Below are 22,626 nucleotides of genomic sequence, written 5' to 3'. Positions count from 1 at the left end.
CTTGTAGTGCACCCTAGCAGCAGTTTATAAGTCAGATTCAGCACCATGGGCCTTCTGTAAAATGTGAAACATAGAAAGTTGGGATGTCAGCACTTGTACCATTAAGAGGTTGCGCATGGATGCAGCAGAATCGTTCCCATTCTATTTATCATTCAGAAGGCCACAGAAAGAGGCATCTGTCGTTAGTGTGTACCAGGCCCACGAGGGTGAGAGAACCTTCCATGGCAACATGTTGGGCATTACATACATCATAGCTTATCCTTTAATGGAATGTCTAGTCAGGAAACTTACTTTTCTGAAAAGTGGCACACGGAGAAAAGGAAGAGCCTACAGCGGGGGACCTGAAAAGAGGAGGATCGGGGCTGTTCTGTGCAATACCAGGTAATACCAATGTTAATATCAGGTGCAATACCAATAGCAGGTAAGTATAAACCTGTTTATTAATATTAAAAAAAAAACAACAAAAAACAAGCCTTTACCATTCCTTTAACATCAACTAATATAACAAAGTCCAAATAGATGGCATTCCAACCTCTCTCCATAAACACATGGTCCTGCATAGAAGTATTGGTTGACAGTGTTCTGAATATCAGCTCATGCTACACTCATAGTCTATTACCATGGCATTGCTGAACCAGGCCCAAGGTGTGGCCTGTTGAAGAGGAGCATATGGTTATCTTACTACCATTGGATGGGGTTCTTCATGGCTAGCTCTTCCCTTTGCACAAACCACCCTAGCAACCGCTTCCTAACTTCATATGCTCAGACTGACAGAAGATAGGGCAGATACCACCTTAAAGGGAACACTAACAAGCTTTTACTAGCTAAAGTTCATGCATGTAGTTACGAAGCTGCAAAGAGGCATCAGGAGACCAGCAGCATTGATAAACTGATTTTTTAAAAAAGGTAAATAAAAATTAAAAAAAAGGTAACTTAAAAAAATACCCAATGCTTTACCAAACTGTCATTGTCATTTATAAATTGGAAATTGTCTTTAATATAGAAGAGTGAATAGGCTGAGGGGTAGACAGGGCTGAGATCCATCTGTAGTGTGTGATGATGTCATTCAATGCACTGTCTTTACAATCCTATTCTGCTAAACAATTCTCCTTTATCAAGATTATTCACTGTTTGTCTACATAACAACTCTTTCATCTTCTGATGATTAAGTCTAGTAGACTACAGCAGCTAAATCTCCAAACACCTAATCACGTGTCCCCTGTTCTTTCTAGGATTCCAATTCAATCACAGCTTGTGGAGAATGTTCTTTGTCCTTCTACTTGCCTTGTTTGGAAACACAACATGTCCAGTCAGCAATTAGATAACTCAGAAAACATTACTTCATTCTGTCGTGCCGGGGAATTTAATTATCCCCTGCTTTACCTACTATAATCTCTGCACAATGTGAATGCTACACTCGTATCCTCACAGTCTGTGAATGTCACTGGCAATATAGCTTTTTCATTTCAAACACATTTCCTTATGTGCGGTATCAGTTTTCCCCTTTGTAAATGTTCATTTTTTTATTTATTTAAACCACAAAAGCAAAGATAGCGTGATACAGAGACACAATAATAGGGAAAATTGCAGGAGCTGGTATGCTGTTGTTCAGAGTCCAGCTTCTTTTCCTGCTGTATCTTAACACCAAAATGAGAACTGCTGATGTTGCGTGTTGTCTGGAAACTAACATTTTCTTTTTACCTATTTTCATCTGTAGGTGATTTCATAACTAGATAAATAAAGATAAAACATCCAGTGCAGAGAGATTTTCAAGTTGAACTCCTGGCAAATGGCTTAAAGTGGACTGGAACTCAGAAAAGTTTAGAGTTGCTATGCTATAGGAAACATTTATACATTTTAATTGTGCCTAAGCAGTACCCTGAAACATCTAGATTTTGTATTTAATTCCTCCTAAAAAAAGCAGAACCGTGCCTACATCGAGATATCTGCCTTCACACAAAAACACAGTGCAGAACAAAGCATGAAAAGTCAAAAATGGGGGAAAGATGGATCGCAGGGAGACCACGAGTAATAGTAGCAACTAGTCTTTTGATTTCTGTCTGACTTCTGGGGGGCACAGCTTCCAGGGTTCAGTTTCTCTTTAAAGAATATGTAAACCCATACCATGTACTTGTATGAAACAGTATTCTGTTCTCTTTGCATTGTTTCCTTTGTGTGAAATACCTGGTGATCTTGCCAGTCCCTCTGCTTTCGCATTAAAAATTGGCCACACTAGACATGAGAGCACAGCGTGGACAGTTTTCTAGGTGTGCTGAGAACTCAGTGTGCTCTCCTCCAATGATCGGACTTGTCCTGGCACGCCTCCTTCCCCTGCACAGCCATTCACTGGGAAGGTCAGTGCACTGCTGTTTCTCCAGCCCCACCTCTCTATGCAGCTGAGGACAGAGTGTATGTGATCACTTATAAAAAGGGAAAAAGGTATTTATAATGTTTTTAATAACTATACACAAATGTTTTACCTTTCATTTCTATTTTAACGACTTCATATCCGGACACTTTTACCCCCTTCCTGTGCAGGACAATTTTCAGCTTTCAGCGCTGTCACACTTTGAATGACAATTGCGCAGTCATGCAACACTGTACCCATATGAATTTTTTAGCATTTATTTTGAGACAGATAAAACTTTATTTTGGTGGTATTTATTCACCACTGGGATTTTTATTTTTTTTTTGCTATATATATGAAAAGTCCCAAAATTTTGAAAAAAAGTGTTTTTCTTATAAAATTTGCAAATAAATAATCTTTCTTCATAAATCTTGGCCACAATGTATTCAGCTATCTTTTTAGTAAAAAAAAATAACCCAAATTAGTTTATAACCAAAAATTATAATTTTTCAAAATGTTTTGTTTACATTTTTATTTTTGTTTAATATTATTTATGTTTTTTTTTTTTTTAAATACTGTCACCCTAGCAGTATAGTCACTATAGTGACACTGTACTACTTGTGGGGGGTGAAGAAGATTTTTTTTTTTACACTGATTGCTTTTACACTCATAAAGGCTGTAAAAGCAATCATTTCTCCTTCTCTCTGGCTGCATTCTTGCAGACATTGAGATATACTGTGTGAGTTGTGATTGGTCACAGCTTGTCACATGGTACAAGGCTGTTGTGAATAGTTCTCACATAGTAAGCAATGATGTCAGAAGTGACATCTTGCTTACTACTATTCATGTGATCCCTGATTGGCCAATCAGTGATCACATAATGGGGACCTCACACATAGGACCTGTACAGCGATCGGTGCATCAGAACGCGGTGCCGCACGCTCCCAGGGAGCACGCACTATCCAAAATGGCAAGCACCATTTATAAACAGCAACCCACCCCTGCGTTGCCACCGTCCGGCCATTTATATACAGCGGCCAGACAGGAAGTGGTTAAACTGAATGGGTTGTTTTACAAGCTGAAGGTTTGCATACAGTATAAATTCCAAATCTAAGCATTGCAAGTGAGATCTCTATAACTGATTCAGTTGATTTCCACAAGCTGAACCTGAATTCTGGCAATAATGACATACTGACACCAGCAGAACATTTTCTAATAAATTGTAACAAAAATCTGCATGCGTTTATCTGACAGATAGTACAGACAGTGCCAGGCAAATGCAGAGGCAGGAGAGGTTTTCACTTCATTGAATTGAAAGGGGTGAATCCACTCTGTCTACTGTCCACTACACTCTGCATAAGGATCTATGCACACTGAGCATTTTCATAACACTGGTAATGTTAGCTGTGTTAAGTCAGATTAAAAATGTGAGTTTTTCAGCTTTTTTTTTAGCATTTTTAGCTTTATGAGTTTAGCTGCGTTTTGCCACTTTTTTTGCGTTTTTCACGTTTGCGGTTTTTAACGTTTTTTAGAGGTTTTTTGACCAAATAAAAATGTTTTTCTTTGGTAAAAAAAACGTCCCGAAACGCTGGTTTGCCACAATTTACCGCAGTTTACCACTTTTTTTAGCAGCTGTAAAGCATCCAGTGTGCATGAGGGCTTAGTCAGAAATAGGAGAAATATCAACTGTAGGAAAAATAGTGACTACTTCCTTTCCATTTGCCTGCGAAGTTGCATAGCTTCCAGAGATTAGTTCCTCTTTATCCATTTGAAGATCTTGAATGTAAGAAATACACCCTTCAAAACTTCAGCAAAGTTTTTAAGACACATCTCTTTTTTTATGTCTAGTTCCTCTCTCCCTGCTGCTGTTTGCATTGCAGTTATTACCACAATTACCGGTTGTCAAAGTGATACCCAAGAATTGCTTTGTATTACAAGGGACAAATTATAGCATAAAATGTATATTTTTTATTTCAATAAAACTATGCTTTTTTTAAAACCAAAGGAGATATATTTATAGAAAAAATAGTATTTGCATGACAATGCTTTTAAAAGCAAGACTAGCTTGCCTGCCAAGAGAAAACAATGTACATATATTAGTTATCTTAAATAATCATGTTACACATGCATTGTTGGTTGTTTGCCTTTAAATAATTGTGTCTCTTCCTCACTCTATAGCTAGGAGATGTTCTACAAAGCCGGTCCCACCCTGTTTTCAGTATGTCTTTTGTTTCTGTTCTGAGCACATGCAATTGTTGGAGCTAGACATACTATGATTTTTTGACCTAGCTGATGTTCATCTGTGAATGTCTGCACACGATTTTGATTAAAGTTTCTATGATCTGCAAGATGTCATTTGGATTGAGCCACTGTCTGCCAATGCTGCTGTAGTTGTAAGTTATAGCTATCTCACCACAACTGGATCAGTTATAGAGATCTATCTTGCAATGCTTAGATTTGGGAAGCAAAACAATTACAAAGTTATTGATAAATATACAGGTCCATAGTGGAAATACAAAAATTGATATAACAGATATACAAGGAAAAAAGCTAAAGTGGTTCAAGCGGAACCAAACCTAATTTGTAATATTGTGAGCTCTTTATTGCAGAATAGAAATGCAGAAATGCACAAATTTGACCTGATTTGAATTTGAAATTTGACCTGATATCCCTGTACAGAGGTGCTGTATTATATTAGTAGTGTTAGGAAAAAGCAGCACAAGGAGCCATGCTGATAGGAAGAGAAATTAGAATGAAAGATAGATTAGCTCATCACTATGCTGCTTCTCCTTCACTGTCTAGTCACAGGCAGGTGAACGCCAGGTTTGTTGCCTTATCTTTAAGGGGTCTAATTATTTTTATCATTTTAGGCTGGAGTTCTGCCCTAAACCCCCCTATCATTTGCAATATCTTCAGTTTTATACTAAAACAATTAAAACTCAACTGGAGTCCCCCAACATTTTATATCTGTAACCACTTCCTGTCTGCCCTATAGCAGAAATACTGCTACAGGGCGGCATGGGTGCCAAAATCACATATATATATACGTGAATTTGCAGTTCTGCCATTCGTGGCTGCAGCTGTCGATCCCCTTGTGATTACCCAGCGGCGCCTGGTGATTTCCGACGATCTCCAATGAGGAGGAGAACTGTTTTGTTTACTAACAGTGCTCCTGTCAGCTTGGGCACACTGCTTTGGATGGCTGTGTGCGAGAAGTGCTGCGCTTTGTGAATGGCCCCGTAGTCTTCTGGGACCTGTTACGTGTCCCAGAAGACTACGAAGAGGGAGGATCGCAGCAGAAGTGGGAGCGGGTACCTCTCAAATTCAAGTACCCGCTTCCCCCCTGCTCCCCAAAAGTGCCAATCCCTAGTGGGGAGCGGGGGACGAAGCATTAAAGCGGAACTTCCCCTTTTGGGTGGAACTCAGCTTTAAAGACCCCTGCTTTAATATATTTACCTTGCCTCCATTGCTAAAATTCAGTTTAGATTAAAAGGCTTTGGTCACCTTTAGGAACATGGTGCATGTTACATGTTTCTATGGACCTGCTTCCTATGCCAAGAGCCCCATGCACATAGATGTTCATTCATTCACAGAGATCTGGGAATTAATAAACATAAAGTCACATCTTCCACCACGTAGTTCATTTACACTTCCTCTCTAGCTCAGTAACAGAAAGCCTGTATAGAGGTAGAGGTATGGGCAGAGAGCTGGAGGAAGTGTCTGCAGAAGCCCGATATTACACCTGTGGTCCACTGTTTGCATGTGCAATGCTTTGCAGGCTCTTATGGAAAAAATAATTATAATATATATTATTTTGTTTTTAAGAAGTGAACTTAGCCTTTCAGAACTTTGAAATAAAATGTAGCATGATACCCCAAAAAAACACTTACAGGTAGCTAATATGCAATTTTAACTGGATTTCATCTGCAAAATTCACCTCTTCCACTATACCTGTTCCAAATTTAGTCTGCATGAATCTGTCAACATTTCTTGGTGTTTTGCATAAAATTAAAGTGCCAATTTTGGAACTTACATTTGACAAATGACAGCTAAAATCAGCTAACATGGCATCTGTAATGTCTCTATATTGTGCTTAACTTTCATCCTAGTTTACAAGTAGAGATACTGTACATGAACTGGAAAGAACAAATTTTGGTGTAACCCAGATCACCCTGATTCCCTGACTGGGAAACAGAAGAAAGGCACATTTTAAAAACATTGCTTATTTTCAGGTATTATAGCTGCAACAGAGAGACCTCATCACAACAAACTGGGATTAAACCCTTATCATAATGACCACAAAACTGGGAATCTTGAAATATCACATAGAAATCACACATCTTCTTATATTGAATATAATACAAACTTGTTTGTTACACAACATCGTTCAGCTGGAGAAAATCTATAGATATGTATGAAGAGAAATAGTATGAGTAAATTATCATAAATAAAGGTTATATTATTAACTAAACAGGAGCTAAATCTAATACAGTACAAATAATTCCATGATCTGTGATTGATGAGCTTTCTAAAAAAAAAAAAAATCATACATCTACATTTTAAAAAAATTAACCACTTCCTGTCCATAGGACGTACCCAAACATCCTTGAATGGGAAGGGCGATATCTCAGTCATCGCTGACTGAGATATAATTCTTTACAGCCAGCAATTCTGTACAATGTAAAAGTAATCTGAGCAGCTAAAGAGCCATTGGATTACTTTTGCAGACAGCGGAAAGGGGCCCCCTTCCCCCACTGCCGCTGCCTTTACCAGGCTTGCCCATGCGATCAGGGAGCTTGGTAAAGGATGGGACTAGCGGCATCTGACTCTGGTCACGCAGTGAGAGGTGTCTTTCCTTCAACTGTGTGACGTCAGAAATCAGAAGGAACTAGGATTTAGTCACTTCCAGTTTTTGATCTTTGTTTACAAGCTAGTTTTAGCTTTTGAAAGCATCCGATCAAACCTATCTGAGACTGATCCAATGCTTTCAAGGGCAGAGGAGACATTTGGGGTCTAATTGACCCCAAATGTCTCAGTAAAGAGGACCTGTCAATACTTATTGTTATCACAAGGAATGTTTGCATTCCCTGTGATAGAAAGTGATAAAAAAAAAAAGAATTGAAGAGGCAGTGTAAAAATAACATTAAAATAAAATAAAATTCAAATAAAATAAGTAATGATATTAAATAATTTTAAAAATTTAAAGCGTTCCCGTTCCACTGCGTTTACACGCAATGGCGACTGCACCGTTGGTCCAATATGCATATGTAAACCGTGATCGCACCACATATATGAGATATCGCCACGAACGTCAGGGAGAGAGCAATAATTCTAGCACCAGACCTCCTGTGTAACTCTAAACTGGTAACAGGTAAAGGCTTTTAACTTGTTGCCTATGGAGATTTTTAAGTACATTTTTAATGCAGTTTGGCACCATCCCACGAGTGTGCGCAATTTGAAAGTGTGAAATGTTAGGTATCTATTTACTTGACGTAACATCATATTTTATATTTTACCAAAAAAATTGAGTATTATATTTTGTGTTAAAATTCATTAAAGTAGGGCTTAACATTTCAAGTCCTGAGCTACTAGCCAGGCCTTAGAGTTACTCGCCACCAACAAACACACACAGAGACACCTGTACACACACACAGACATGTACATACACACACACACAGAAACATGTACGCACATGCACAGAGACACACGTACACACACACATACAGGCACATGTATACAAACACAGGCACGTACAGACACGCATACACACATATACATGTACATACACACTGACACATGTACGTACATACACAGAGACATGTACACACAGGCACATGTACGTACATACACACAAACACACACACGCACACACACATACATGTACATACACGCAGACACATGTGCAGATACACACATGTACATACACACAGACACATGTACAATTGTACATGCATACACAGACACACACACACACGTACACACACACACACCCCCCCATAAAACGTTTCAGTACTTCATTGTTCACTCACAGATCTGGGTACTGCACTCCAGGGGGAGGCAGAGAGCACAGCACACACTCCTTGCTTTGCTTTCACTGCGCTCAGCTATTGAGCAGTCTGATGGCTCCCAGTGCCAATGACAGATGCAGCCTGAGCTGCGAGTCTGCTCAGCAAGACGGCCCTGGGGGACACACTCGCCCCCACCATAATTTCCACTCGCCATTGTCGAGCAGGTGAGTGGAATTTTCAAGCCCTGCATTAAAGTATATACACTGGATTTAAAAAAAAAACTGTGCAAATACTGCATGACATAAAAAATTGCAAAACCCACCATTTCATTCTCTAGGGTCTCTTTTTAAAAATATGTTATGTTTGAAGGTAAGTTTTCTAACAAACAAAATAGGTTTTTTACATATAGGAGAGGAATGTCAGACTTGGCCCAGACTAGTAGTGGGTAAAGTAGAAAAATTAACAAAGGTATATTTTGAAAAGAATATTTTTTCAAGCACTTGCTTTTCAGTGATAACAGCACTGGTAAAAGAAAGGTTAAGCAATGTTCTGAAATGACAGGGAGGTGGCATAACACCTCTGAAAAGTGGCTTTTCTCCAGATTTATACATAAATAGTTGTGAGATAGAAAATGTATTTTGTGACACAGTAAACACACTGTTGTGCTGACTAACCAATGTATTTCACCTGACACAGCATTCCCTGGTGGTGTTATCAGTTTTAAATTTGCACTCAGAGAGCTGAAAAAGCTCTCAAGAGCCCATGGAAAAAGTATTGACCTGTAAAATATCCCATTTCTCTGGTAAACAAATAAATAAATTAAAATCTTGCGGAACACAAGAGCAGGGCCCTGAAAGACATGACAAATGAGACAGGAGAGAAGGTGAATGTGCTATAATGGTTTTACAGTGGAAAACATAAATATGTTAAGCTAAATAACACACACCCCACTTATTCTGGTGTACATGACCTATATACTATGAATTATTTAAATCTGTCTATGTGAGAAAACGAATTCATAAAGATAGTTACTGTACATGTAAAAATGTATTGCATTCCATAATCAGTAAATCTACTAATATCTATCATATACAATTTATCATGCTGTATACTGAATATGCCCTTGGCATTTCTATTTTTATCAGGTCCAGAAAGTGGACCTAAAACAAAAAATGTAAATGATGCTACCTACATTTCCCTGCTGCTCCCTATAAAAAGAAAATCTCAATCATATTTAACATTCAATGTGCATTCCCTGAAGGAGTATCTTCCAGGTGCATATGCTTTAAATGTCAGCAATTGATTCTCACCCAGAAAATGGTAAAAATCTCATTCACTGCTTTATAAATAGACCCTGAGTACTGAAATACTTACCCATTAGCTGGAACAGGCTCTTTTCAGGTCTAACAGGTCAATTGCTACATTTACACCAGGGTTTTTCAACTGGGGTTCAACAACAATCTATCTGTCAGTCACATGTAGTTGATGGGTAGATTGAATCCCATTGCAGAGCAGTGCAGACAATAAAGGAGTTTCTCCACTGTTCCCCGCAGGTCCCTCCTCTCCTCCTGTCCATCCCAAGTGCTTGTATGTGACATCATATGGGATGGGAAAAAGAAGAGGGCTGACGGGGAACAGTGCGCAAGAACCAGGACTATCACAGCTGGTGCCCTACGTTGCTCTGCATGAGAAGGAAACCACCACTGCCTTGCTCCTATGTAAGTATGTGCCCTGCTCCTATGTAATGTACCTTGCTCCCATGTAATTATGTATCCTGCTCCCATGTAATTAGGTATCCTGCTCCCATGTAATTATGTGTCCTGGTCCCATTTAATTATGTGTCCTGGTCCCATGTAATGTACCCTGCTCCCATTTAGTTAAGTGTCATGCACCCATGTAATTATGTGCTATGCTCCTATGTAATGTGCCCGGCTTCCATGTAATTATGTGCCACACGTGCCCTGCTCTCATGTAATTATATGCCCTGCTCCCATGTAATGTGCCCTTCTGCTCCCTTGTATTGTGCCTTCCTGACCCCCTGTACTCCACCCTTTTGACCCCCTCTATTCTGCCCTGCTGACTCCCCTCTACTCTATCCTGCTGACCCTCTCTACTCTGCCCTGCTGACTTCTCTATTTAGCTGTGCTGGCCCCCTAAACACCTGTGCTCTGCCCTGCTGACCTCCTGTGTTCTGACACCCTGTACCCCACCTTGTTGCCCCCTGCACACTGCCTATCTCAAGTTCGACCCAGAATTGAGCATTTGGGAGGAAAAGAAGCAACCACAAGTTTCACATCAAATCAATACAGTTTACTATGTATTCTACTATTTAATGCTATTTCTAAAAATAATTTTTATATCAACAGCTCGTCAATCACACCAGTGTTCAGTGAGTTGTAGCTGTGAACATTATTTCAGGGGTTCCTCGAGATCTCAAACTTTTTGCCAAGGGTTTCTCCCAGGTAAAAGATTGATAAATCCTGTCTTACACGCATGATTCTTGGCCAATGATGGCAGGAATTTCTATGTGAAATGGAAGGAACTGACGGGCTGGTTAGGCAGCAATAATTTGTAGGGAGCAAAAAATGGGATGGGAGACCATTGCAACTCCCACACATTTGCACAGGAGTTGCAATGTGCCACCACCTGGCTCCATTCTCGCCATCCTACAGATGCTAGGAATGAGCAAGGTGTATACAGTGCACTGTGCACACACTGCAGGCAGTGTACACAAATGTAAAATATGCTGGGAGCAAGGGGAAGAAGTAGTATGCAATAAGAGAGATTGTATGTTTCCTTGCCACTAAGTTTTCATTTTTATTACTCCAGAATTTAATTCTGCTATAGAGTCAATTTCTGACTTTAGGTAAGCGTTGGCCAATGAATAAACATAAAGGATTTTAATGAATTATTTCACTGACTGTTATAGCCACTGCAGCTACTACAAATAACACTATTACTACTACTTCACACTGCAGAAAGAACAGACATTTGGGGTTCAAGGTGTATGTGCATAGAAAATATTATTAAAATAACAAATATAATGAAACATGTCATATAAATGGAATCAATAAGTAGGATATTATGCTCACATTTCACTAATCATTTTTATTATTATTTTATTAAACAGTTTATAAAAATGTGAACACAACCTTGTTGTTAATGCATACACTATAAGCAATATATTCTATACAGCTTTTCTTATAGGATCACATCTCTCTCTCTCCTCTATTCTCTATATTGTTCCTCTTAAAGGTCTGAAGTTTATGTTAGAGTGTAAGATTACTGTTTTAATGTATAACCCAAAAAGAACAAGTTACAGGCAACACAACTATTTAAAAAAAACACAAGAGAAAATATGGATTGGTGCAGCGTAGTGCGGTGACAGTAAACACACTAAATCCGGTTTCAAACAACAGGATTTGTATTGAAGAGCAGACCAAGTGTACAAATGGCCCAGCAGGATATTGCCACACTCAGGGAATACTCACAGTTCTGTACAGCTAGTAGCAGAGAGCAGGTTCAGATGCACTGACAGCATCTGTCTCTGAGGCAGAATGCAGCCAGGCCAGTCTGAGACCACGGGGGGGGGGGGGGGGTCCCAATACAGGATGGCGTGTCCCCAGCCTGTCCCCACTCATCCTGAACCTCTCTCTGCCACTAATCACTTTCCCTGACAAGCGGTTGCTCTGGCCTTATCCTATCTACTCGCAAATGTGCACCAAATGCTAGAGGACACCCTGAAAAAGGCTCTGTTGGTACACTGACAGTGCTTTTTATTAGCACTGATGACTGTATTAGTGTCACTGGGGATGTCAGTGGCAGTTAGTCAGTTCCCACCCAGTGTCAGAATGCCCGCTGCAGTCCCACTATAAATTGCTGATTGCCACCATTACTAGTATAAAACATAAACATTTCAACATATACACTGCCATTTGTAGGTGCTATAACTTTCACATAAACCAATTATTATACACTTACAGGGATTTGTTTTAGCAAAGACATGTAGCAGAATACATTTGGCCTAAATTTATGAAGACATTTTATTTTTTACATTTTTTTACTAGATATGTTTTATAGCAAAAAGTCAAAAATATTATTTTTCTTTCAAAATTGTCGGCCTTTTTTTGTTTATAGCGCAAACAATAAAAAATGCAGATGTGATCAAATACCACTGAAAGAAAGTTCTATTAGAAACAAATGACATAAATTTCATTTATGTACAGCATTGCATGACCATGCAATTGTCAGTTAAAGTAATACAGCGCCATATCGCAAAAAATGGCCTTACCAGGAAGGGGGGTAAATCCTCTGGAGGGTAAGTGGTTAAATAAGAGAGTCAGGGGGTATATGCAAAAAGTGGGGAAAGGACAATAGAAATAAAAATGGAGGTTTAATGTTCTAGGTACACTAAAGGTTTTAAAGTTGATATTGCATCTGGTTGCTAGTGACAACAACACGTTACAAGATTGAGGATGGTTTAGAACTTCTAACTTTTTAGGTGTCAGATAGAACAAGAAATTTGCCCTTTCTAGTTTACTTAATGGGTTGCAGTTGAACAGGCAGGAGAAATTCCCATCAAGGCGGGCACGGCAAGCAATACAACATCTTCTAGTAGAGTGAAAAACCTCTCTTAGTCATGTACTGCTGTCTGTGTCCCCAGATCGAAGATTTTCCTTCTCTTACTATTTACAGGAGCAGGATTTAGAGAAATCTCTATGATATGAGCAAACACACAGTACATAAAACCTGAAAAAAGTTCATTCCCACTTTAAAATATAGTCCTCTTATATACTAAATTATTTCATAACACTATTACTCACCCTTGCAAGGCTTGTCCCTGTTGGAACTTTGTAAGGCACATACTTTCTGTAGATATGGCCAACTCTTGAACATGGGACATCAAACATTTGCCCTCCACACATCCATACCTGAAACAAAAGAAATTACACATTAATAATAAATATGTAAGACTTTTAAATCCAAATGAGGTAGTGATATAAAAATAGAAAATAGGAAAAACAACAGTATTCCCATGGTGTATATAGGCAGGTTTTATAAATCCATCACTACTGGCCAAAGTTGTCAACTTCCATATCATACATAGTATTCACAAAGAGATCAATGACAAAGTCTCCTCATATTTAGGGTATCTTATATGCACATAAAACAGAGCTTCCAGTGGGTCTTCTGTCACTTGTAAGCTGCTCAGTCTGTGCATGTTGATATCACTAGACTGATTGAAGATCATATTCTCACAGAGATTTCTAAGCTCCCCAATTCCCTGACAAGCAGCAGCTCTGCGTATAAATAGTGGCTATCCAATAACAGTGCCCCTGGCAAGGAATCAACGCAAGTAGTTATCTCTCTGAAGTGACAGCAGCTTTGTTGAAGGATGGCAGTCTAGCATGATTATATACTGTACAAAATAATATTCCTTTTCCCCACAATGCTTATTTTATATTTGTTGCACTGATGGGGTGGCTACACCTTTAGTAATGAAGGTGAAAAACACAAAGGGGTGACTTGAAGAGAACCATTCATCAGGATATATAGCCGAACATTCTGACCACAGCACCCATCTACAGTCCCTAGACAGCTTTTAAGAACAGTTGCAGTGAAGCTGAAGATGAAGATTCTTGTTTCAGGCGCAATCAGTATCATGGCTAGCCAAAGCAGTCCTTTACACAGCCCTCTGCTTTACTGCTCTCTCCCTTGCTGCTCCCTGCACTTTACTAGCATCTTAGTGCAGGGTATAGTGCAGGGGCCTGGTTGTGATTGTTACAATAGTCCCCATTGCACCATGCACAAAAAGACATTTAAATCTAAGACACAAATAAAAAATCAAAACATTTTGGACTCTTTTACACTAGTAGTCGAGGGGTGGTAAAGTTGAGACCCCCTTCCACTCCCCTTTAGCTGCAGAAGTAGCAATTGGGGGTTTACACAAGCTGAGGCAACAATTGGGGGTTTACACATGCTAAAGCAGCAATTGGGGGTCTACACATGCTGTGGCTGTAATGATTTGCTTCGTGGCCACAGCAGGAATTTTACCTCCTGTCACTTTCGTGAATGGGGCCTCTCTACAAGAGCCCTGAAACAGCTGAATGCTCTTAAGAAACCAAAGCTTGTGCTTACAAGCCCTTAGTTTTAGATATTTAAAATAATGTTACATTAAAAAAAGCTCTACCTATTTCTTCAGTAAGTAAAATTGTTATTACTGGTGTGCTCATGCATTTTATTTAGCTTTTTTGTCTTTTTTAATTATCTTACACTATAATTTTAACTTTTTTATTTTATATGTTCACTAATTTTAAAGTTCACTAATATGCCTTTAATTTTTCTATTATGTGGGTGGGCTTTAAAGTAGAACTATGTAAAAATATGGAATTCAAATATTTACAAATTTTTAACAAGCAGTAAAGAAGCTTTAGAAATAACCCCCACTAACCTCTGTAGCTACAGATAATGTGAAGCTGTGAAGTTTTTCAAGTTGTGTTTCAGCACTTAGCTGTTTCTCTTCTCTGTGTTTACTATAGAGATTCGAACAATGACAAACAACTTAGTTCTGGCAGAGCACAGCTGAGCTACCGATAGAAAGGACTTCACTGCAGAATTTGACACTGATTTTGTCTTCTAATCTCTATAGTGAACGAAGAGCAGGTGCACATGAAGAGGGGAGAGAGCCTAGTGCAGAAACCTAAATTGAACAGCTTCACTACTTCTCCTGTGAACTTTGAAGATGGATTATGCCATAGTGTCTGCAGCTACAGAGGTCAATGGGGACTTTTTTAAAGTTTATTTGCCATTTGTTAAAAATATGTAAGTATTCAAATTTCCATAGCCTGGCCTGTTCTTTTTAAAACCTTAAATTGGGATTAAACTATCTTTCTGCGATTAAGCTAACTGTATACCACGCATCCCTCCTACCCCTCCCTAGCCTATCCAGGTCCTTCAATGTCACCTGTTCCAGTTTGGGCGACCACTAATTTAGCACTGCAATGGTGTCCTAAAACCACCAACTTTAAAATAAGTCCCCATTGACCTCTTTAGTACAGCTTACTTTAATGATGGAACTGGGTAGAAAGGGTGGGCATACTTGGGCCCTCTTGATGAGAGCTTGTGACAGCCCCTTAATTTTATTAACCTCAGCCGCACTGGAAGAATATGGCTGATAAAGTGGCGGTGGGAGAAACATGGATGGGGGAGGATTTTACCTAAAAGATGAGGCATCAGCACAAGGGATACAACCTATTGACTTTAAGATATGTATGTCCCTGTGCTGATTTTTGTGTTGTTTATTGTGGCTGCAGCTAGGCATTAGGTTAAGTAAAAAGAGACATTGAAATTTAAGACTTTTTTAAATACAGTGATCAGTTAAGAGAGGGTGGGAAAGGGATCATCATTATCTTGGAAAGGGGCTTTAACATAGGAACACTTCTCAGGCTTCCCTATATTCTATGAGCTGCAATGCACACAATTGATTGAAATTGCGTTACTTTGATCTCCATGAACTGCATTTATTGCACATATAGCTTCTATGTATATATCGTGCAGTAATAACAATGAATAAGCAAAAACATTTTTTATTGCAGTTTCTATTTGTTCTGCGGCTTTTGGACACATGCTTAGCAAGCTGGTTGTTTAACACACAGACACACAGATTTCAAGGTGGGAAAATGGCGGTTTGATACATATTACCACCAGCCAGGCTATAATGCATGATGAAATATCAGGTCTCTGATTTCTTTACACATTGGTTTTGATGTGGTTAGCAAATGCATTCCAGTTGTACGTAGCATCTTTATGTGTTTTCTAAGTGCTGTGCAGCCAATGTGTAATCACATATGCATTAACATTAGGTATCAACAACTTCTAACTCTTTATTTTTGCTAAACTGCAATTGCTTTCCTTCCTACATTACTACTATGATTAACCGGTTAGGGGGTCTAATGGCTCCTAAAATCCTTGGAGGAAGTGAACAACTATTCACATCCAGAGGAATGGGAACATGGCACATATGGCACATATGGGGTGCCATACTATCAGGTCTGATGCTTTGGCAGAGGTTTAATTTTAGCTTGTTGCCACCTTTCTACTGGGATACCACAAGTCTAGTGTCCCTGGATGGTAAAGTTGTGATTATTGCAGCTTTATTTTATTTAAAATAAAGTTTAAAAAGTACTGAACTTTTATCCTTTTTTGTACTTTACGTTCACCAGCTTTCACATTTAAGAATATTCATTTGGCATACTATAAATACATTTAACGTTCTTAGTGCAAATCTACATTATAATTATTTGCAGGCGAATGTTTAGAAATATGCCCCTATTGTTCATAATAACATTATACATGGCGTGTACACCTAAAAATATTTTACCTTTCAAATATTGTATAATATTGCAAATAGTGCAAACAGCATTCTTACTTAGAATATCAATTACAGGACAATACACCTGGATTATAATGTGTTTCAAGTTGTTTGTAACCTTTAATTAATCACTGTAGGTATGAGGTCTGCTTAGGTTTTAGTCTTGTGACTACACAGTAAGCTGAGAAACCATTGTGCGGTACAGTAGCTCTCACATATGTAACATAAAGCAAGTGCCTTAAAGCAGACGTTTCCCCTATTTTACTAAAATTCACAATAGCATGTATCTCTGCTTGGGTTTTTTTTTTTTTTTTTTATTTACTTACTTTTCTTGTGCCCTGATTTCCCTGAAGGCACTGACACAGTCCCTAATGATGTAACCCCGGCCATGTTGATGTCGCCTGGGATAGACAATATCAACAGTGCCATCAAGGAGATCTTTTACCTAATCTGCAAGATCTTACAAGACCTTGTGAGATCTCACTGTACAGTTGTACTGCTCATGTGTAAAATGCAAGGCATAATGCGTACACCACCTAATGTTACATTCATATGTTTAACCAGTTGCCAACCGCCCTATAACAGGTTTAGGGCAACCTCTCTGTGCAGAATTACTTATATATAAGCGATTCTGTTTTTCCTGGCAGGCAGCGCGTGCTCGCATGCCCACCTACCTGTGCTTTTATTGGCTCGCTTACATATGTCAATGACTGGGTCCTGGCCAGTGACTCATGGACGTGACCTGGCGATTGGCAGAGCAACTGACAGGAGAGAGATCTGCGAATGAAAACAATACAAATCTCCCTCCTGTGAGTGGGGATGTGCTGGTTTTTATCTCTCTACTTTGCACCATCACATCCCCTAGTAAAACAGTACACAGTGCACACCAATAACATTTCATGACACACAGTTAACCCTTTGATTGCCCCAGATGTTATCGCCTTCCTGCCCAGTGCCACTGGTATAGTGTCAGTGCTTTTTATTAGCACTGATCACTGTATTAGTGTCACGGGAGATGTCAGTGGCAGTTAGTCAGTTCCCATTCAGTGTCAGTTAGTGTCAGATTGTCCACAGTCCCATAGTCCCATTATTAGTCGATGATCGCCGCCATTACTAGTATATATATAAAAAAAAAATTTCCAGTATCTATACCATTGTTTGTAGATGCTATAATTTTCACGCAAAGCAATTAATATACACTTTTTTGGAATTTTTTTTTTTTTACTAATGACATATAGCAGAATACATTTGGCCTACATTTATGAAGACATTTTATTTTTATTGGGTATGTTTTATAGCAATAAGTTAAAAATATTGCATTTTTAAAAAAATAATATTTCTATTTTCGTTTATACACTGCTCAAAAAAATGAAAGGAACACTTTGAATACACATCAGATCTCAATGAGGAAAATAGCATGCTGGATATCTATACTGATTTAAACTTTGTAATGTGTTAGGAATGTAAGGATGCCCCATTGTTTGATGGAAATTAAAATTATCAAACTACAGAGGACTGAATTCAAAGACACCTCGAAAATCAAAGTGAAAAAATTATGCAGCAGGTTAGTCCATTTTGCTGAAATTTCATTGCAGCAGCTCAGAATGGTCCTCAGTAGTTTGTATGACCCCCACGTGCTTGTATGCATGCCTGACAACATCAGGGCATGCTCCTAATGAGACGACAGATGGTGTCCTGGGGTATTTCCTCCCAGATCTGGACCATGACATCATTGAGCTCCGGGACAGTCTGAGGTGCAACCTGGCATCGTCAGATGGACTGAAACATGATGTTCCAGAGGTGTTCTATTGGATTTAGGTCAGGCGAGCGTGGGGGCCATTCATTGGTATCAATTCCTTCATCCTCCAGGAACTGTCTGCATACTGTCGTCACATGAGGCCGGGCATTGTCGCGCACCAGGGGGAACCCAGGACCCACTGCACCAGTGTAGGGTCTGACAATGGGTCCAAGGATTTCATCCCGATACCTAATGGCAGTCAGGGTGCCATTGTCTAGCCTGTAGAGGTCTGTGCGTCCCTCCATGGATATGCCTCCTCAGACCATCACTGACTCACCACCAAAACGGTCATGCTGAATGATATTACAGGCAGCATAGCGTTCTCCTCAACTTCTCCAGACCCTTTCATGTCTGTCACATGTGCTCAGGGTGAATCTGCTCTCATCTGTGAAAAGCACAGGGTGCCAGTGGTGGACCTGCTAATTCTGGTGTTCAATGGCAAATGCCAATCAAGCGCTATGGTTATGGACAGTGAGCACAGGGCCCACTAGAGGACCTTCGGACCCTCAAGCCACCCTCATGAAGTCTGTTTCTGATTGTTTGGTCAGAGACATTCACACCAGTGGCCTGTTGGAGGTCATTTTGTAGGGCTCTGGCAGTGCTCATCCTGTTCCTTCTTGCACAAAGGAGCAGATACCAGTCCTGCTGATGAGTTAAGGACCTTCTACGGCCCTGTCCAGCTCTCCTTGAGTAACTGTTTGTCTCCTGGAATCTCCTCTATGCTCTTGAGACTGTGCTGGGAGACATAACAAATCTCCTGGCATTGGCACTTATTGATATGCCATCCTGGAGGAGTTGGACTGCCTGTGCCAACCCCTGTAGGGTCCAGTTATTGCCTCATGCTACCAGTAGTGACACTGACCCTAGCCAAATGCAAAACTAGGGAAAAACAGTCAGAAAAGATGAGTAGGGAAAGAAATGTCAGTGGCCTCCACCTGTAAAACCATTCCTGTTTTGGATGTCATCTCATTGTTGCCCATCTCGTGCACCTGTTGTTAATTTCATTAACACCAAAGCAGCTGAAACTGATTAACAACCCCCTCTGCTACTTAACTGACCAGATCAATATCTCAGGAGTTTAATTGACTTGATGCTATACTCTGATTAAAAAGTTTTGACATGCGTCACCCTTCCATGTGCTCCTTGCTGTGAAGGCAAGTTATAGACTGGGGCAGTGGCCATTTTTTGTACTGTTGAATTGTTGGTCAGGGGGTGTCCAGTGCGCTCCTGTACCTTTAAGGAGGGGTGGGCTCCCTCAGGTCCACCTGCCCTTGGTCTATCCATTAAATACATGTGTCTCTACTATGGGGGCTCTTAAAATTGAAGAGTTAGGAACTAAAGAATACTGGGGTGCTGTGATGCTCTGTAGCTTATGCATATACAGTTGCAAGAAAAAGTATGTGAACCCCTTGGGATTACGTGGATTTTTGCATGAATTGGGCATAAAATGTGCTCTGAACGTCATCTAAGTCACAACAATAGAAGAACACAGTCTGCTGAACATAATACTACACAAACATTAGATGTTGCCATGGTTTAATTGCACATAACATGTAAACATTCACAGTGCAGGGAGGAAAAAGTATGTGAACCTTTGGACTTAATAACTGGTTGACCCTCTTTGGCAGCAATAACCTCAACCAAACGTTTCCTGTAGTTGCAGATCAGACCTGCACAACGATCTGGAGTTATTTTGGACCACTCCTCTTCACAAAACTGTTTCAGTGTAGCAATATTCTTGGGATGTCTGGTGTGAATCGCTCTCTTAAGGTCATGCCACAGCATTTCAATCGGGTTGAGGTCAGGACTCTGACTGGGCCACTCCAGAAGGCGTATTCTGTGCTGTTGCAGCCATTGTTTTGCTGAATTACTTGTATGCTTTGGGTCATTGTCCTGTTGCATCACCCATCCTCTGCGGAGCTTCAGTTGGCAGACAGATGGTCATACGTTTTCCTGCAAAATGTCTTGATAAACTCTGGAATTCATTTTCCCATCAATGACAACTATCCGTCCAGGCCCTGAGGCAGCAAAGCAGCCCCAAACCATGATGCTCCCTCCGCCATGTTTTACAGTGGGGATGAGGTTTTGATGTTGGTGTGCTGTGCCTTTTTTTCTCCACACATAGTGTTGTGTGTTCTTCCCAAACAACTCAATCTTGGTTTCATCTGTCCACAGTATATTTTGCCAGTAGTGCTGTGGAACATCCAGGTGCTCTTTTGCAAACTTCAAACGTGCTGCAATATTCTTTTTGGACAGCAACGGCTTCCTCCGTGGTGTCCTCCCATGTACTCCATTCTTGTTTAATGTTTTCCTTATTGTAGATGTGTCAACAAAAATGTTAGCATGTGCCAGAGATTTCTGTAGGTCTTTAGCTGACACTCTGGGATTCTTCTTTACCTCATGCAGCATTCTGCGCTGTGCTCTTGCAGTCATTTTTACAGGACGACCACGCCTACGGAGAGTAGCAACAGTGCTAAACTTTCTCCATTTGTAGACAGTCTGTCTTACTGTGGACACATGAACATCAAGGCTTTTGGAGATACTTTTGTAACCCTTTCCAGCTTCATGCAAGTCAACAATTCTTGATTGTAGGTCTTCTGAGAGCTCTTTTCTGCGAGGCATGGTTCACATCAGACAGTGCTTCTTGAAACCAGTGAACCCCAAACAGATGTGTGTTTTTTAAGGGCAGGACAGCTGTCAGCAACACATCCAATATCATCACACTGATTGGAGTCAAGGTTGGCTCACTCCTGGCTCCAATTAGCTCTGGGAGAAGTCATTAAGCTAGGGCCTCACATACTTTTTCCTCCCTGCACTGTGAATGTTTACATGTTATGTGCAATTAAACCATGGCAACATCTAATGTTTGTGTAGTATTATGTTTAGCAGACTGTGTTCTTCTATTGTTGTGACTTAGATGACGTTCAGAGCACATTTTATGCCCAATTCATGCAAAACTCCACGTAATCCCAAGGGGTTCACATACTTTTTCTTGCAACTGTATTTGCAAATGTGTGCTAGCTAAACCTGTGTTTTTATTGCATACTGTCAGACAGGTTAATTCGGTTTGTTTGCTGGCTGGCTGGCAAGTTAGAGCTGGGAATTTTTATTTGTTGTTCGTTGTTTGACTTGCAGTGCCCTTCCATGTGCTCCTTGCTGTGAAGGCCAGTTATAGACTGGGGCAGTGGCCATTTTTTGTTCTGATTAAAAGTGTTCCTTTAATTTGTTTGAGCAGTGTAGCACAAAAAATAAAAACCCAGTGTTGATCAAATACACCAAAAGAAAGCTCTATTTGTGTGAAAAAAAAGATATACAATTATTTTGTGTATAGTGTTGCATGACCGCACAATTGTCAGTAGCACACAGCCGTATAGCAAAAAATGTCCTGGTCATGAAGGGATTCAGCAAATGTTAGCATTATGGATATAGATACGTTTATCTCAATTGGGGATTCCATTTGCATTACACATAGTTTAATAGGGTGGAGGCACTAACAGATAAACTGTATTATGGTGCCATGCTCCCACCTTGTGGAGACGTCAGCTACCAGACAGTTGCATGTTCATTTAGTAGCCTGAAGAAAGACATATCTAGGAGTGTTTAACTACAGGGATGCAGTTAAAATTATGCCAGAATAGGTAATTGGCAGAATGTTCAGACAGGAAGTAATTCTAAAGCCAGCCATAGCAGGTTTGAATCTCAGCAGGTTCAACAAGGACTGGCCTAGATTCAAACCATGTACGTATGTACTCAAGCTGATCGATCAATCAACTTGGGTACAAGAAGTCTGTTGTATTTGACTTGTGACTATTATAGCTGCTAGCAGTAATCACTGTGTTCTCTTGGTGGGATGGCTCCCCTTGCCCCTTTACGGAGGGATTCCCCTATCAACACCGAATTAAGTTGCAGTTTGCTAAATAGGTTCAGTGTAAGAAACAATAATGCGAAACAGGCTCAGGATTAAAAAACAGATTATGAAAGCTACACAAACATTAATTCTTCACAGCAATGTCCTTGTGGTTCATTTGGGGTAACATGGCTGCATAGCATAGACTCTATAAGACTCTATAACAACAGTCTAGCTGAGAATTACTTCTTCAGT

At 39.9% G+C, this 22,626-nt stretch overlaps 1 protein-coding gene across 1 annotated transcript in view; it reads right to left on the bottom strand.

Annotated features, from left to right (window-relative positions):
• The window catches only part of GALNTL6 (polypeptide N-acetylgalactosaminyltransferase like 6), a 1,522,699-nt gene that overhangs the window by 179,437 nt on the left and 1,320,636 nt on the right, over positions 1 to 22,626 (bottom strand). Inside the window, exon 8 of the mRNA XM_089684035.1 lies at positions 13,179 to 13,286. Within this exon, the coding sequence (XP_089540161.1) occupies positions 13,179 to 13,286 (108 nt within the window). The remainder of the gene's footprint in view (positions 1 to 13,178; positions 13,287 to 22,626) is intronic.

Source organism: Staurois parvus, unplaced genomic scaffold (assembly GCF_062004578.1).
Source record: "Staurois parvus isolate SC_StPar_1 unplaced genomic scaffold, SC_StPar_1.0 ptg000334l, whole genome shotgun sequence".
NCBI lineage: Eukaryota > Metazoa > Chordata > Amphibia > Anura > Ranidae > Staurois > Staurois parvus.
This window is presented reverse-complemented; position numbering and strand designations above follow the sequence as displayed.